The following is an 18,800-nucleotide window of genomic DNA, read 5'->3' on the forward strand; positions in this document are numbered from 1 at the left end:
CGTCATTCTTTGTGAAGCTAAAGTGAAACCGGAAGTTGGCGTTGCTGGTGGCATTGCTGCGCCTATCGGGCCAGCTCTCCTCTCTTGTTTATATTTTTCCCATGCCGCGCTGCGCGCAACCGGGCTGCTCGGACGCGCGCGCTCCGCAGCAATACTAAACAATCGTTAGCACGTCAGCATGATTACGCCAAAGAGGGCAAAATTTCCCGCGGATATTCCTTCGTCCGTTGCCATTGCCGTGACACGCTGACGATGAGGAGCACGAGCCGCATGATGCCGGGGAGTTGCCAAATCGTAGCTTTGGAGAAGCCGTTGCGGCTCTGGACCTCCTCCGCAGGTACGTCGCACCTCACGGCGACGCTGACAGCAATGCGGCCTTCCAAGCTATTGAGAAACGTGTGGCCATTTCTAGCGAGCGAAAGAAACGGCAAGCCGCCATTGTAGACTTTTTTAACTCCTAAGCGCACTCTGTGGGAATAAATTGTCTATAGTTGAAGCTGCATTTTTTCATTCATTTCCGGAGCTTTCCTCACTGTTGCGTTTTCCCGGCTGTTACGTTTTCTTTCCCCGTTCCGGTGAAAAACGTATGAACGGGGTTCCACTATATTGGCAAATTGCAGTTGATGACATGGATTGTGAAAAGACGGCGTTATTACACCTGATGGGCTCTATCAGTTTAAGGTGATGCTATTCGGGCTATGCAATGCTCCTGCCACTTTCAAACGAATGATGGATGCCCTCCTTCACGGCTTAATGTAGTCAGTCTGCTTGTGCTACCTCGATGATGTCATTGTCTTTTTGCTGACTTTTGACATGCACCTCAAGCATTTCTCGACAGTTCTTTCAGGGTTCCGCGAGGCGAGACTTCAGCTTAATTTGACGAAATGTCACTTCGGCCACTGACAACTTACTGTATTTACTTGCGTAATGATCGCACTCGCACAATGATCGCACCCCTGAATTTGCTGCAGCGATACGTCATGTGCCAAGGCTAGCTAATATTGATCGAGCTTACCATCCGTCAAATGCTATGCGAATGACTCTTCAAGACATACCAAGTGGTCTGCACGCACCAGACATTCTTAAGCAGATGCTACATCCAAACTACATCCAACTACATCCAGCTACATCCAAACTTGCCTTGACTTTATTACCATATTTACTCGCAAAATGTTCACACTTCTTTGTCAGAAAAAAATTGACACAAAATCGGGGGTGCGATCATTACGCGGGGTAAATTTCCCGCGAAAAGAAAACAAAATTTTTTCCGGCCCGCATTTGCTGCGGGACACCAAAACAAAAATGGCGGCTGGTGGAGCAAGCTGAACGCGCCGAACGCGATTTTTTTTTTTCTTCTTCTCGTGAGCACATTACGTGCATTGAAACAGTTTCTTCCGTATCAGTAATAAATAATATCGTTAATATCAGCAAGTTTGCGGCAATAACGTAGCCATGTCCACTTTGAGGGGACATAAACAGATGGGCGCGCTTAGCTGCCAGTGACATAGAAACACATGGCCGGCATGCTGCGGCATCTGTCTTCACTACTATCCTAATATGGCATGTTTCCGCTAAGGGTGCGTGAATATTTTAGCCGTGCTTCAAGAGTTGGCGTATAAATAGGGTACACTTCTAACGTATCAGTGTAAATGTGGCTCCTATCGTCGCTCGCGATTTGTTGCGTGCCCACGAGTGCAGATGGGAAGAATCAAAAGGCGCCTTTTTTGTTGTTGTTGACCACAACCATTATAAAGCCTACACATAATAAAGGCAAGTTTGGTTGCAGCTTACATTTAGTCGTGGAAGTGCGGAAAGTGATGAAAGTAATTTATTTATTTATTTATACATGCTGCATCGTGTTAGGGCTATGGCAGGAGTGGGTGTACACGCGAGGAAAACTGATTATGATATGCAGAAACAAGAACATAGAAATATAAAAATGTGAAGGAACTATACATCAGCAATAGCATTTAAAAGTTGAGAAATGGGTAACAAACGAACTTCGGCAGGTAACAAATTGCGCTGTTCAATCATGCGGGGGAAAAAACTGTATTTGAAAGTGTTAGTGCGTGGATGGAGTGGTCTGATATTAGAGGCATGATAAGCTCTAGTTGAAGTCGGGCAAGCAGGCATTAAAAGGGAGGAATCTGATAGGTGACAAAGAGAGTTCTTATAAGAATAGAAAATCTTCAGAGATTCTATGTGCCGCCGTCTAGAAAGAAACTGTAGGTTTAATTCCGTAAGAGCAGCTGACGGTGAAAAGTCTCAGTCGAAGCGACGGCAAACAAAACGAATAGCTTTCCTCTGGACCGTAATGAAATGAGGCATCTACTTAAGTATGTTTGGTGTGTGCAGACTGCTTTGTTTGTCTTGAAGAGTTGTTCGCGTAGCATTTGACAGATGGTAAGTGCGATCAATATTAGCTAGACTTGGCACTTGACATCGGTGCGCCAAGTTTGGGGTGCGATTATTATGCGAGTAAATACGCTATTTGTAAGCTTTGTAATGGTCTTTCGATTCCTCTCGTCTGCACTCGCGGGCATGGAACAAATTGTGAGCGGATTTGCATAAAATCTTGACATAAGAGTCACATGTTGAGAAATCTATAATAAGCTGCTTTTTTTTTTCTGCTTGCAAAAAAAAGAAAATAGGTTTCTCTCTGGAGTGAATTTATTTTTGTAGTTGTGTTATTCAGATATTTTCATGCAAAAAATACAAGTTCAACATTTCTTAGAAGTTCAGCTGTACAGAAAATTCCTTTACAGGCCCTTGCTCTCTGCTGTGTTAGTCTGTACCAAAATATTGTGGTGGTTGAGTTTGCAAGAACGTTTTGGGTTCACCTGTTGTGCATCGTCACGATACGGTGAAGTGCGACCTTGACTGCGAAACGTTGGCTGTTTATGCTGTGTGGCGCAAGTTCAGCTTGATGCTTTCCATCGACACGCGAGCTTAATGTGTTCCATTCTCCAAGTGCACAGACGAAACATCTTTTTAATGTTTAGCTGAAAAATTCTGGTACAGGTTACATGAACTTCTGACTTGAGATGTTGCTTCACAGCAGCATGGGCCACACGGCCACGAAACCAGCTGTAGGTCAAAGTTCTCCACCCTCAGTGTCACTGAAGAAGTGGGGAACAAAGCTACTGGCCGAATTTACGACATGGACGATTCGTCCATCTGCAAGTGGAGACTGTTTTCACATATATTTGCACGTTGTATCAAGTTATTACCGCAGTTTATACACGTGGATATTTGTTTTCTTTCCTGAGTCGGCAATTGGGGGTGTGGCTTATAAGCAGAAAAATGTGTATATTCGTTTGTTTCGAATACTTTGAAAATTTTGGAGACTGAATTTCAAGCTGGAACTGAACATCAAATAGCATAATACCGTATTTACTCAAATCTAGGCTGACCCCGATTCTAAGCCGACCCCTTAAAGTCCGTAGCCAAAAAAAAAAAAAGTATCACCTCGAATGTAGGCCGAACAAGAAAAGCGAGGACAGCATTCACAAAATGCAAACAGCATTTATTGAATCTGAACGTGCAGAGCTCATTCAACGTCGTTGTCTCTGCCAGACTCGTCGCTGTGTTCCTTGTGACTGTCACCTTCAAACAGTGCACTATCTTCGGTACCGTCAAGCGCATTAGATGTGCTGCACTGTTTTAAGGCACGCGCAATCAAAGTACCTGGGATGTCGTCCCACGCTGCAGCTACCCAGCCCGCCAGCTGCGATAGCGATGCACGTTTGATGCGGCCCATTGCCGTCGCGACAACACCACGCCGCATACCGATACGGTCGACACGACACAGGTCAAAATGGCGACCTCACTTGTGTACGGTTGGCTACTGGCACGGCTAGTAGTGGCTGCGATACTGACTTTTCTAGATGGCGTTAGCTATGCACCATGTTTAGCAGTTTCAATGAAAAACTGGCGCATGTTTTAATATCCTCGAATCTAAGCCGACCCTAGTGTTTGGAATATGATTATTTGAAAAAAAACTATCGGCCTAGATTTGAATAATTACGGTATTTGACAGAATCATCAAAAATATTTAATATTTTCACAAGCCTTCAAAACAAGTAAGAGAGCTCAGGACGCTATGTTCCCCCTTAATGACAAAGCCTAAACGACGGACACGGCTCCTCATCATTTTCGTTGCAAAAGCCGTGCTGTGTTCGTTAATGGTGACATTTAGACGATTCTAAAAGATCTAGGGCCACACAAACCTGGCGCCGCCACGGAGAGGTGTGGAAACAAACATCCATGCGTCGTCCGTTGTCACTGAAGTAAAATGGTACCCACGCAACGTCATCTGACAAGTAGTCGACAACTTGATAACATAAAGCACTAGTTGGTTTTGCCATTGCTTTATCACCGACTCAGTACGGAACTGCACATGTTGACCACTCGTTCAGTCCAGCATGATACGGTCATCATCGCATCTGATTTTATGAAAATTGCGTACTCTTCCTTGCTGTAGGAAGCAGAGGAGGCTTGTGCATTCCATTTGAACACAGGTCTGCTATTAAACTTCCTTGAAACGAGCATCAATTAATTGCATGCGAATGCAGTGTGATCAACAACACCATGATGGGTCATCCTGTCTGATGATTATTTCATTTGAGACAGAGTTCATAACAACCGCAAGAACCTTAAATTTATGGTTGCGAAGCTTGCTGTAGTGGTGAATTCTCTTGTCGGCACACGTGGTGGCCCTCTGAGGACGCTGCTTTGTGGTGCTCAGTGGTGCACTTTTTCCAGGCTGAGCGCATGACGCACGGGTGGGGCTCTGACTCTGTCTGCTCGACATGCGCAGGTTGACGTCGTGGCCCTGCAGTGGCTGGTCCTTCCACCTAACCTCAAGGTACGTGAAGCATGGGAGGATGGGCATGGGTACGGCGCTGCATATTTACAGTGTGCCATGCTCGGGTTGTATGCACAGGGTTCGTTATAGCAAGTTTGTAGTAGTTCTCATCACCTTGCTGTCGTGCTTCAGGAAAGGGCAGTGCTTACATGAGAGGCGAGGCTGTGCATTTCACTAATAACCTAAATTTTTACTTTGACTGTTCCATATTTGCCATGAAAATAACTTGTAGTCGAGTGAATAGAGGGCTGCATACTAAAGCGAAGGAGTCTCTCATTTGTGGCAAAAAAGGAAAGGCCCCAGCGTGTTTCAGTCATGGTAGGTTTTTGCGCACTAGTGAGGGGCCGAAGACAGAGACAAGACTGACGCGATCACAAACTATCAACTTAATTTTTGTAGGCAAGAAGGGTGAAATCTTAAGCACTGTAGGGTTTGGAGCGGTCATAGTTGCAGGGGAGGACCTTGGGGCGACAGGACTAGGCGAGCAGGAATTATTTGCAGTATTTACATTTTAGACAAGACATGTCGACAGTCTAGTGTAGCTCCCATATGTAGCCCGCAAGACTAACATTCAGCAAACAGCTTACGAGCACACAGCTCATGAGTACATTTCTAGCATGACAACGAGCACTCGGCTCCCGACGACGAGCACACACTAGCAGCCGGCAAACACTGCTTATAAGCACTTGGTCCCCCCCTTGATTCCCAGTGGACGGAAACATTCGTCCAGTCATCGTTCGACGTCACCGTTCGACGTCACCATAGATGACCTTCCCTTTTGGAGGAGGCAGGCTCACATACAGTAAAAGCTCGTTAATTCGAACTTCAGTAATTTGAATTTCGGGATAATTCGAACCGTACTACTTGGTCCGGCCTAGCTCCATAGAAGTCCATGTATAAAAAAGCCCGTTAATTCGAACGTGAGTTGGTTCTGCCACGGTTAATTCGAACTACGCGCCGCCGCGCCTGGGCGGCGTGCCGCCTGGCACATGGCCAGAGCAGGCCTTGTCGCGAGGCTGCAGCGGCTGAGTTGCCTCCAAAATGGGGAGAGAAGGAAAAAGCGGGTAAAACCGGTGCCAGCACCCGGCGCAGAGGCTGGAGGGCAAGGGGTGACAGCTGTGGCAACAGCTACGCCCTCTCTCTACCTCCGAGAACTGCGGTTTCCGGTTTTGAGCCGCCGATCTCAGAGGCCTAAGAATCTTGTCGTATAGCTGCAGTTGTTAACCGATGGATGGCGCAACCAGCACAAAAAATACAGCGAATCCAGTACATCGCAGCGCCGCTAGCGCTCGAGAATTGAACGAATAGGAGGAGCCTTCGTCAACGTCTTTGTCCTGAACTCGCGGTGGTCTCGGCCGTTTTCTGGTTTTCGGCGCGCTTACGACCTTTGCTGTGCAGATCGCTTGAAAAGTTAGGCCTCGGTGGTGTGCTTCGCCGTGCTGACGTGCGGTTTCAGAATGGCGTGCGCCCGCGGTAAATACTACTGCGCCAAAACACTGAAGGATAAATGCGACATCTTACGGGAAGTGGACGCCGGAGTCTTGTCGAAACAAGAAATCGCCAAGAAGCATGGGATACCGAAGAGCACGCTGTCCACTTATATAAAAAATAAGAGGGCGATTGAAGACGCCTTAGAGGCAGAAGTTGCCAGGGAAAGGAAGAGGATGCGGCTGGCAAAGTACCCCGACCTCGAAAAAGCGCTTCTCCTCTGGATTAAGGAGATGCGTGCTCAGGACATACCGCTGAGTGGCCCCGTCATATTGGCGAAGGCAGCGGACTTCGCCCTGCGGCTGGGCTACGACGACTTCGCAGCTTCAGATGGGTGGCTGCACCGCTTCCGTGAAAGGTACGACCTTGTGTTTCGTGCGGTGTCAGGGGAGATGAAGGCTGTTAACTTGGAAACATGTGAAAGTTGGCGCTCCGAGGTCCTACAAGGCTACCTACGGAAGTACTCTCCGCAGGACATTTTTAATGCTGATGAGACAGGCTTATTTTTCAAGTTACTGCCCGCCAAAACGATCACGTACAAAGATGACAAGTGTACGGGGGGTAAACGAAGCAAAGAGCGAGTAACGGTGATGGTTGCGGCAAATATGACCGGAAGTGAAAAGCTACCGCTGTTTGTGGTAGGAAAGTCGAGCAATCCTCGCTGCTTCAAGAACATCAGGTCCCTCCCAACAGACTACGCGGCAAACAGGAAGGCTTGGATGACTGGAGAGTTGTTTAAGCAGTGGCTCATGAAGGTAGACAAGAAGTTCGAGCGCTGTGGCCGCAAAATCCTTCTTCTTGTCGATAACTGCTCTGCGCACAAGATTGAAGTTCAAACGAATGCCGTTGAGTTGGCCTTTCTTCCAGCCAACACAACGGCAGTGCTGCAGCCCATGGACCAGGGCATTATAAAAAATTTGAAGACATTTTATCGGCGCCACATACTAGAAAGAGTTATTCTATGCCAGAATTACGAAGTGACGCTCTTGAGTGCACTGCATATGCTTGTGCGTGCTTGGGAACAAGTGACAGGGGCTACAATAGCCAATTGCTATCGCCACTGTGGCTTCACCACGCAAGGCGAGCACGTGGACGAGCCACCTGCGCACGGAGACTGCGTCACTAGCGTCACCGCTCCCATGTCGGACGTTCTGAAAGACGTTTCCTTTGCCGACTACGTAGACGTGGATGCGAGCGCAGTTGTCTGTGGTGTGACCACAGACGAGGACATCATTTCCCAAGTTAAAAACATAGAGCCTGTCGCTGCCAGTGACGACGACGAGGAAGACGACGAGGCACCGGTGCGGCCCTCCGCTGCGGAAGTCATGGCCGGACTTAATGCCGCCCGCCTGTTCTTCAGTTTTGAAGAAAGCGAAGAGGAAGCCTTCCGCAACATTCGCTCTTTAGAGCAGAAAGTGCTTGCTGTTGCCTTCAAAGAAAAAAAGCAGACCACAATTACGGATTTTTTCAAACATTAAATTGAACTGGCGCCATGCCCTGCTGCTTCCTGGTCGCGGTGTCCTGTTTTTCTTCATTGCTTTCGTTAGTTCGAACTTCGTTTAATTCGAACTGAGATGGCGTCCCCTTGCGGTTCGAATTAACGAGCTTTTACTGTATTCGTGTTGCACACACACACAGGTGTAATGGTCCAGAGCTGACGTAGGAGGGGTTTCGTTGAACTCTGCTCCGTCCCGGGTGGCGCTGGCGGGTAGCACATTCCTGAGCTGACCGCGCGCCACGTGGCTGCCGGTTATTCGCATTTCTCAGAAGTGCGCTCGTCTGGTTGGATTGGAACACGTGCAGTGGGCTGAAAGCTGGCACGTTGTCACCCTGTACGGCCATTCCTAACAGCTCCTCCATGGCCCGGAAAATCTCGCCTGGCCAGTGCTGGAAACTGCTGGGCAGGAAGAGAATGGCTGGCAAGTAAGACGATGGCTTTGCTCTCTGCAACCCCTGCGTACTTGGAATGCCTTCAACCATCTCACAACAACTGGCACAGAAGAGTCGACCCGGCAACACAATACCGCTCAGCGTTCAAACGCCCGGAATCAGCTGCTAATCCACCAGGCCTCCTATCACAATTTCAATGCAAGTCACTCAACTGGGAATCCCAAATTTTGCCCTAAAATTTCATGCCGCCAAACCGAGCGTTCACGTTCCCCCTGAGTTTGACCAAACCTGACCGTCGCACTGCATAAGAGCAAAGGTTTACGTAGAACTAAACCGAATGCTCCTCAACCACCAATACCCGAACATATCTTAAGCAGCCTAACTTCGCGACAGCCTGTTCTTATCCTATCACAGTGGCGTACTTATCTCATGTACTGCTGCCACTGAACCGTCTGGCCAACTCCACAGGTATGTAAAAACAATCGCGCTAGCTTTGTGGTCTCTATTCAAAACGCGTACTTGCGACGCTTGCTCACATTTGTTCCTTTAATCCTCACAGGACATGTTCCTTAAACAAACAACCAAACTTGCGTAACTTATGCAACACAGAGGAACCTTTAAACAAATGTGTCTTCTAATAACTAGCTCTACGCATGCTTACTAGTGAAGTCAGAATACGGCTGCCCTCGACACACACGAGCACAACCAAGTCATTAACAATCGGCTTCACTCCGTCCACACAGGACACGCGCTAAAGGAACTAAGAGCTCTTCTCAGTGCAAATCACGCACTTACTGAAAATCTACCCGCTTAACCTTAGAAAATAAAAAAACGCATAAAGAAAAGAAGGTTAAATAACGCACACGCGCGTTACGATAGGCTTCTCAACGATAACCTTGACACTCAGGTTACTCACACACACAAAAAAAAGAGCCTATCTACTCATTAATGAACACCTCGCGAGACTAAACATTTACCTAAAATACATCTTTCAAATCTCGGAGCTTCTCAAATAAAAACACAAACAAAGCTCATACCTTACATATTGAAAGAAATTCTTAGTCTCAAATCGAGAAAATTTCCAAGTGCTCAAAAATAAAACAACACCTTTCACTTTTACGGAAGCTCTCTTGGCCTCCCGTTCCAAACGTTTTTTGACTGACTCATACTTTTGAGCCGTACTCGAGGTGGTATGGTATGGTATGCTATGGAGGTGGTCGCGGTTTGAAAGCTATTTTGGCTACCCAGGAACAACAAAACGGCTGACTCACTATCAGCTCCCTCAAGACGTTACAGTCTCCTGCCAATTTTCGTCCTGGCGCCCCTCTTTCCTCACAAACTCGAGTGACCGCGTCGCGATTCCCCACCTGGTCTCGTCTTGCCACCTTGCGCTTCTTTGTACTACACACTGAACTTCGGAAAGAACGACAGACCGACAAGGAACGTAGCTGCCCCGTGCCCTGTGTCCGCATCCGTGCAGAACATGCTTCTTGGTCACTTTTTGACCGGTGGCTAAAATGTGCTTGATGCGTCACCATCGTCAACGACGATCGCACCTTTCTTTTCCTTGCCCCTGCCCTTTTGGGTTTCTTGCCATCTTTGGCTGCGCTACATTAGTCACTGTCTTCTGATCTTTACGGCGCTTCTTTTTACGGTGCTTTTTCCTCGCACTCACATTCATGCCGTCCTCTGGCGCCTCATGCTGGCCGGTACACATTTCTTCGGCCCGGATCGGTCTCTTACCCGCACAGTCTGAATGATCCTTAACTAAATCATTCCTCTCTTGGCTAACTAGACTGGCGGAGAGCCGCACCGATCCCTGAACAATGCAGTTGTTCTCTCGTGAGCTACGGAGCTCGCCATCCCGAGAACTACTCTCAACTGCATCGTCCAGCTGGCACTTCTCTTCGGCATGGAGATCTAACTCGACATGGGTGCTCGCTTTTGTCAAGTCCGTAGTATTCTGTACCTCACTAACGACCTTGCTACCATGAGATGCGACGCACATGCGCGGTAACTGTGCCAATTTGTTTGCAGCTGGCCTAGCTGTCTCTACAGTCCTCTGTTGGCACAGCACCTCGTCGCTCTCACTCGGGCCTTTAATGGCCTCTGTTGCCACTAAGGCCTCGTTAGCTGCTAGCACTTCGAGTTTACTTGTGAATGTGCTGCTAGTCTCGCAGGTACTGCTACTTCTCTCTGCTTTCGACTGAAATTTACTATTTACTTCCTGCCATTTTCATTGCGTCCAGCCTACAGATTTATCAAGCCGTTGTTGATTTAGTTCGACTGCCTGCTCTAAACCTTGAATCTCATTGTTCAATGCATCAGTGTACTGCCTCATAACTTCTATTAGGCTTTCTTCCTGTGAAATACTTTTTAGTTTCTGCCTAGCTTCTTCCTGTTTTTGCCTAAATTCATCCTGTTCTTGCCTAATTGCTTCCTGTTCCCGTTTTTTGTTTAGAATTCGTTTACTCATTTGTTCTATGAATTTCGCATCATTGTTACTTTCTAGAATTGTCTTACGAATTTCTGCTTCCGTCAAGTCCTCCTCTACGTTTACGTCAATCTCTTCACACAACCACAACAGGTCAGCTCTCGTCAAACACATTAGGACCATGGTCGCTACTTTAAGCTTTGGCTCTGCTGTCACACAATAATTGCTGCGATACCCACGCAAATAAAAATACAAGTAAAAGATCCCAGCAAATCAAATTCAAAAACACAGCGATATTGAAGCCTGGTAAATCTTACAGTCAAAACCAAACGCTTACCCACTGAAGCAGCACCATATCACCAGTCCTTCTCCGCCGTATCCAGTCAGTTGCAAGAGGTGGTCAATCTCAAATCGCCTCCAACTTGATCAGGATACCGGTCGGTCACCATGTGCCAACGTCCGTCAGCTGCCGTTGCTGTCTCCGAGTCGTAGGCCGATTTACGAGCCGTAGGCCGATCTCACCGCTGCCATTCAGTTGTAAAATTTGTCGGTCGTAGCTGTAGGAAGGAGCTTGACTCTTCGTAGGGACTTAGGAGAGCAGGATTTATTTCATATTAACATTTTGAATAAGACATAAATCGACAGTCTAGCGTGACTCCCATATGGAGCCCACAAGACTAACATACAGCAAACAGCTTACGAGCACACAGCTCACTAGTACATTTCTAGCATGACAACGAGCACTCAGCTCCCAACGACGAGCACACACTAGCAGCCGGCAAACGCTGCTGATAAGCACTTGGTCCCCCTTGATTCCCAGTGGACGGAAACGTTCGTCCAGTGATCGTTCGACGTCACCGTAGATGACCCGCCCTTTTGGAGGAGGCGGGCTCACATATTCGTGTTGCACACACACACAGGTGTAATGGTCCGGAGCCGACGTCAGAGGGGTTTCGTTGAACTCTGCTCCGTCCCGGGTGGCGCTGGCGGGTAGCACATTCCTGAGCTGACCGCGCGCCACGTTGCTGCCGGTTTATTCGCAGTACTCTGAAGTGCGCTCGTCTGGTTGGATTGGAACACGTGCAGCGGGCTGAAAACTGGCACGTTGTCACCCCGTACGGCCATTCCTAACAGCACCGACAAGATATGACGGCCATCCACTTGGACCCTCCGCAGTGGCTTAGCGGCTATGGCATGGTGCTCTGAAGCACAAAGTCGCGGGATCAAATATTGGGCATGGTGGCTGCATTTCGATGGCGGCGAAATGCAAAAACGCCTGTGTCACGTTAAGGATCTGGTGGTCAGAATTAATCCAGAGTTCCTCGCTACGGCAGGCCTCATAATCAAACAGTCGTTTTGGCACGTAGAACTCCAGAATAATTCAGTGCACCCACTTGCCACTTAAAAAAAACTAGAAAACAACAAACAATGTCTAAACAAGCAAGCTTATTACGGATTATTACGGTGAAACGTTCAGTACGCACTGAAGATCCTTTCTGTGCCCAACACAGGCCGAGAAGAGATAGTTTACAGCTGTGTACCTTATGATAGATAATTTAGTGTGTATCCAGTTTCCCCAGTGATCCTGGGACAAAGTGTCAAAAAGATGCTGTCTGTGCAGCCTGACAAGAGGATGCGGCGTCCCGGCAGTGTCGGGGGCTGTGGGCCACTACAACCACCATGTTCAATTGAGGGTGGCCCTGGTGTGACCCCAGTGTTGGGTGGGGGGGAGGTGTACCTGGCGGGTGCAGAATCGCTGAACGAGAGCCCCGTGGAACGGGAGCGCCTGGTCCTGCAGTGCCGCTGCATGGCTGCCAAGTGAGTCGCTTTCCTAATTAAGGTGTTTGAATAAAATGTGAGTTTTTTTTTTTTCGCAGAATACTTAGCCTCGAAGCCACCCCTCCTCACTTTATGTGAGAGGCTGATAGATTTAGTTACTCTTGTGTAGTGTCACATTTCCCGTGATTCAGATTTTAGACAGGAGTGAGCCTTGGCTAGCGAGGATGCACCGCTTTTTATTGCATACAACCCACTCTGAGAATTGGAAAAATTGCCAGGAATGCCAGGATGCAGGTTATATGCTTGCACTGCTGCAAAACTGCACCAAAAAGTGGAATTAGGGCAGCCTTGAAGTCGAACCTGAAGGCAAAATTCGCTTATAACTGGCGCGAATTATTCTGATCATTCTGGCACCATCCTCTTATTTCGTATTTCAGGCAATCCTTGCCGAGTCTGAATAATTCTCTGGATACTCTGTGTCGCCGTTAACCTGCATACTTGAGCTGTTTTCTCAGGTCCTCCAACTGGTACCCTTGCCTTATAGTCGTGACTGCTTTTACTATTTTACGAACGCTGCAAGAAATTTTATGAAAAATTTTGTTTTTGTAAAAAAGTTGCTCTTGTAACATATACAAAGGCATTCTTTTAAAATTTATGATAGTGAACGGACACTATGGCAAGTTCATTCAAGGTAGGTATTAGGCAAGCTTATTCAGACATGTTCATATGGCAGGCAAAATTGGCAACAGCAAAGTTGCTGTAAAAGTCACTGTAAACATTTCAATCTCTGCTTTCCCACATTTGTTGCTTGTTTGTGAGCTGTGTCTAAACATAAGCAATTGGTAATGAAGTGCATACATGTCTCACAAAAGGTGTGTGCTCGGGGCAACACCTCTCCATTTTATTGTTCACAAGTTGGCAAATGTGCGTAGTGGAACGCTGCACTGTAGTGAGCCCATTCTGATTAAGCTGCTCAAAACCTAGACATGGCCAAATCGGGGAAACTGCAGCAAGCACTCTGTGTCCTTTCATGTCAACCTTGTTGCAAAGTGGTGGAAAACCTTGACTAAATGAAGTAAAAAAAAAAAAAACAAGTGCGAAGGTGCCCATAGGAAACATGCCTGTTTTACACACTTTGTTTCTGACCATGTCACTCTCATCCCGCGGCACGAGTCGAAGCATACACAATCAAACTCCTCTATAACAAATTGTTCGGGACCTCCAAGGTACTTTGTTATACAGGTCACTTTGTTGTAGAGGCCGCACACCATACCACTCATTAGAACAGGCATTCAACAAAAGAAAGCCTTTATTTAACATGAATTCAAGAGATGGGGTGAAATATGTCGCTTATTTCCTTTCGTGCACACTTCGAATGTGCGACTGCAGCCAAAGCTATTGCACCTAGGTTTGCAGCATGCTCCACTGCAAAACGCCGGAGCTACGCAAAGTAAAGCCACAGATCGTCGAATGTTGCTATCACCCGCCTTGCCATGGAAATCCTTTGTTCGTTTACAGTATTTCCATCACTATTGCTTCGTTTATATCCGCATTCCTTTCGCCCTAGATGGCTTCAAAGACGTCGTCGATTGTCAGTTACGATTGCATCATCACGTCGTATCAACTGTGGCATATTTGTCAGCCATCACATGTGCCAATGCGTTACAGCAAGCAGCACATGGGCATGATTGTCAGGTGTGTCGTTAGTTTAGTGCTGAGCACACCTCGGTAACGTCTGCCGAGGGCAATGGCGGGACAGTTACGTGGCGTTGTAAAGAAACAAATCGACAGATGCCAAAATTCCTTCTTTGTACGGCCGAATTTGTTGTAGTGGTAGAGGCATGCATAATGCATGTGGAAGGTACAGTGAAACCTTGTTAAACCATAGTTGGCCGGAGCTCAGAAAAAGTATGTACTTAACGGTAGTGCTGCTTAACTGAAATAGCATGTCATCGCCCACTTGCCTGTCAAAAGCGGAACTCGGAGAGAGTGCAATGAAACGGTAAAAAATTCAGTATTTATTCACTTCACTCGACAAAAGTGTTCTTTTCGTTTGATGCCACGGCGGCTTAGCAGCAACGACAGCGGCCTCAAACTTGCTGAAGCTGCGAGCCAGCTTTTCAGCCAGCCCCCTCTTCTTGGTAAACACTCGCATGACAGATTCCTCATTGGTGTTACGTATCCTCCGTGCACGCACGCAGTAGCGCTGTAGAAGTTGCGGGGCACCTTTTTCATTGCGGGGTGCAGTTCTTGTTGCGACGATTGCATTCATGAGACTGACATAACGCGCATCTTCTGCACTGTCGGGCCTGAATCGCCCGTGCTGTCGCTTTCCGTGTCCTCCTCATCACTGTTGCTGGGCGACACTTCAGCAACAACAGAGGCAGCGATGGTGAGAAGTCGAACCTCATAGTCGACATCTTTTCGCGGTTGCAGCAGTGCTGCTGAGCAACTTCTTCGGATTCGAAATGCCACACGCCGTAGTCAGTGGTTGATCCCTGTTGCATACCATCGCCGACTTCTTCGTGTCACGTTCGATAGCACTAATGATGTCTAATTTTTCTTCTATGCTGAGCACCCGACGTCTTTTTTATCCGGGCTTTGGCATGATGCGAGTCCTTGCTTGCACGATGCCACAGCACTCTCTAGCATGGCACCAAAATGATGTTGATGTTGATGTGGCTTCATGCGCTAACGCACAGGGCACTTAGAGGCCGTTCTGGTCTCTGAGGCTTGTGGCTCTGCTGGGCTGCCCGATAAAGACGACGCACCGCCGTGTTTGCGTGACGAAAAGTGGAAACACTAAGTGTTAGCTGATACGTACGCGGTATGCTGGTACGATTTACCGTATTTACTCGCATAATGATTGCACTCGCGTAATGATCGCACCCCTGTATTTTGTCGTTAACATTTGATTGATTTTTTTTTATTTCCTGTGTAATGATCGCACCCCGAACTTGCCGCAGCGATATGTTGTGTGCCAAGTTTAGCTAATGATCGCGTTTACCATCTGTCAAGTGCTAAGTGAACGACTCTCGAAGACAAACCAAGCACTCTGCATGCACCAAACATTCTTAAGCAGATGCCCCATATCATTCCAACATCACTTTCCGCACTTCCATGACAAAAAAACAAGGCTACAACCAAGCTTGCCTTTATTATATGTAGGCTTTATTATCGTTGTGGTCAACAACAACAACAACAAAAAGGTGCCTTTCAATTCTTCTTGTCTGCACTCGTGGGCACGCAACAAATCGCGAGTGGCCATGGTAGTAGCCACGTTTATGCTGATATGTTAGAAGTGTACCCTATTCGTACGCTGACGCTTGTAACACAGTTAAGATATTCGCCCACCCTTAGCCGAAACGGGCTGTATTAGGTAGGATAGCAGTGTGTCTACCAACCGGCGAAACCGGGAATTCTCAGGGATTATTAGTAGTCTAGAAAAACTCAGGGAAAACTCAGGGAAATTGTGCCTCTATCGGGGAAAATTAGCTGTAATTTTATTGAAAGGGTCGAAAGTCGCGGTAATGCTGGCTCGAGTAACAGACAGGAATCATAACGAATCGTCTTTGACGCCCTGTCGTCGGCTGGAGAAGTTGCCAATGTTGAGTCAACGACCGACTTCCCGGATTCCCAATAATTTAGATGGCTTCGCGGCACCACCACGTAGCCCATAGAGTCAATGTATCAATGCCTGAAATTTCGGACGCAAGAATCCTTCGCCGTCCGATTTTCCGGATGTTCTGCATGACCGCAGGCCCGAAACGGCATTAAAGCCACCACCGCTGCCATTTTGATTACCTTGCCGCCTCGAACCGGCGCTATCGCACACAGATCCACTGGCAGCCGTAGCCACCACTGTGGCAATGCTACACCTAGCTGCTTTGACGTTCGCTATTAAGCTTCTTGCCGTTCGGTGCCGTGTTTCTTTATTTCTCCGCTGTCGGCAATAATTTTGGCTTCGAAGCTCGGAGCATTCGAAGCATTCCATAATGCTGGTTCCTGAAAGTTAGTTTGGCCCCTGTACAGTTGCGTGACGCGGTGAAGCATTAGCAAAAGTATTGCGGTGAAGCTTAACAAACGTAGGAAGGGGCAATTGTCACGGGACACAGTAGGTATTTCTTAATTTTACACGCCTGCACCCGCCCCCTCCTGTCGCAGTAGGAGCACCGCTATGCATAATAAGTGTACTGACAGGCATTCAGAACTTTTTCAGACATGCCCGTGTCGATTTGAGCCTAAGAGCAGTAAAAGACATGCATTTATTTTTTCGGAAGTTTTCGCAGCTCCTCAGGGGTCCGAAAAATTAGACGTTGACTGTAAACTGACCAAGAGTATGCTTCAAATGGTCCGTAGTGCGAACGCGCGACAGAAGGAGCACGAGAAAAGAAAGGACCAATGCATTGAGGAATGAACGGGGAATGAAGTATGCGAAGGCATCTTTGAAAGAGCCCGAGCTCAAAAAACACTCTTGGCTCACACCGAGATGCAAGTGCCCCTCATCCAAACCAAAATAAACTCTTTAAAGCAGTGAAACACAACACTGAGGCGTCATACGTGGGCTGAGAGTATGTTAGGACAGTTGAGGTTGACTTACAAGCTGTTGAGAGAGACTCTCAATTGTGACAAAATTGGGGCCTCATACCACTGAGCTTGGTATCAGTTGGTATAAATAGCTCGTATTCGGAAATATTTGCTTCTGTGTGCATTTCCTTTTTATTTGTACTTGAGAATGTCTGACTCGATTTGCAATTTCTTTCGAAAACATCTTATTTGCGGTGCATTTTACTAACCCCTCCCTTCTATTCTTTTTTTGAATAACATAAACACTACTCCTTAGTATTCAAATTGGATTAAGTCGGTTCTTATAAAAAAAATTTTTTCATATGGTTACTAAAGAGTGACAGCATCGGGCAATATGGTTCCAGCCCGTCTTGACATAAAACATAGTTCTGCATCACTCAGGGAATTTTGCAGAGGCACTCAGGGAAAACCTGGAAAACTTGGGGAATTTGGAAACGTCAACTTGATAGACACCCTGGGATAGTAAAGACAAGTACCGCAGTTTCCGCAGCATGCCCGCCATGTGTTTCTATGTCACTGGCAGCTAAGCGCGGCCATCATTTTCTGTCCCCTCAAAGTCTGCATGGCTACGTTATTGCCGCAAACTTGCCGATATTAACGATATTATTCATTACTGATATGGAAGAAACTGTTTCAATGCATGTAATGTGCTCACCAGAAGAAGAAAAAAAATTGTGTTCAGCACGTTCGGCGCGTTCGATTTACTCCACCGGCCGCCATTTTCGTTTTGGTGTCCGGCACTACATACAGCAGCAGCTGCCTATTTGTTGACCTGTTGTCATCCCGCAGCAAACCGGGATGAAAAAAAAAATTTTGTTTCTTGCGGAAAATTTAAACCGCGTAATGATCGCACCCCTGAATTTGTGTAAATTTTTTTTTGACAAAAACGTGATTATTATGCGAGTAAATAGGGTATGTGGATACAAAACACATTATATTAGATGGCCACTAAGCCAGGGATTTGATTTTTGTAAATTTAAAACGAAAGTACTGTTTAAATGAGTGCGGTTAAACATGGTTTTACTCTAGAAATTCAGCTGGGACATAATCAGTACTTCATAATACAGGTATTTCCTTTGTAGAGGTGTTCATCTGTGGGTGCACCAGCCTCGATGACCAGTTCTGTTTCGTTGTCGTCGGTGGCGTTGGAGCTGTTCCCCTTCCTGGTGCATCTTGCAGGCTACTTGGCCTGCTGTCGGGTTTTGTGACTCGCCCGATGCCTGGCCTGGAGGTGCCGCCCGTGGAGAGCCCCGTGGAGAGCTTTGCCCGGCTGGTGCTCTTCCACCTGGCCTCCAAGAGTGCCCTGCAGCGCATGATGACCGCTGCCGTCATGGCACACTGGGTCACCCTGCACCCGGTCAGTACTGCTGGTGCATGCACGCCCCCTCGGTGGGCGGCGGGTAAGCGGCTGCCGGCAGCGACGTGCGAGTGCGAAACTGACGAGAGCGAAGGCAAACAAAATACAGTAGTGTGCCATTCGGTGCTGCTATTCTGCTAAATCTACTATTTGGTATTTGGACAGCTCATTGGCAAGCCTTTAGAGCTATTTCAGACATGGCTGTGGTGTTTTGAGTATTCGAACGCAATGAAAGGCATGCATTCATTTTTTCGGGCTGCCTAATTTTTTGTACATTATCGCAGTCCCTAGGCAGTCCAAATTGATTGTATAGTTGAAGCTCATTAAAATGAAGTTGGATCTGAAACAAGAATACTTTTGTCGTATTTGATATTCATTGCAAACTTATATTTGCTACA

General features: G+C 47.2%; 1 protein-coding gene across 2 annotated transcripts in view; it reads left to right on the top strand.

Annotated features, from left to right (window-relative positions):
• Hel89B (histone acetyltransferase 1) overlaps positions 1-18,800 on the top strand; it is a 392,774-nt gene that overhangs the window by 188,596 nt on the left and 185,378 nt on the right. For both annotated transcript variants that reach the window (XM_075703080.1, XM_075703081.1), the window contains exons 15-17: positions 4,820-4,867; positions 12,301-12,497; positions 18,225-18,402. In XM_075703080.1, the coding sequence (XP_075559195.1) occupies positions 4,820-4,867; positions 12,301-12,497; positions 18,225-18,402 (423 nt within the window). The remainder of the gene's footprint in view (positions 1-4,819; positions 4,868-12,300; positions 12,498-18,224; positions 18,403-18,800) is intronic.

The sequence above is a fragment of the Dermacentor variabilis genome, chromosome 8, assembly GCF_050947875.1.
Source record: "Dermacentor variabilis isolate Ectoservices chromosome 8, ASM5094787v1, whole genome shotgun sequence".
Lineage (NCBI taxonomy): Eukaryota > Metazoa > Arthropoda > Arachnida > Ixodida > Ixodidae > Dermacentor > Dermacentor variabilis.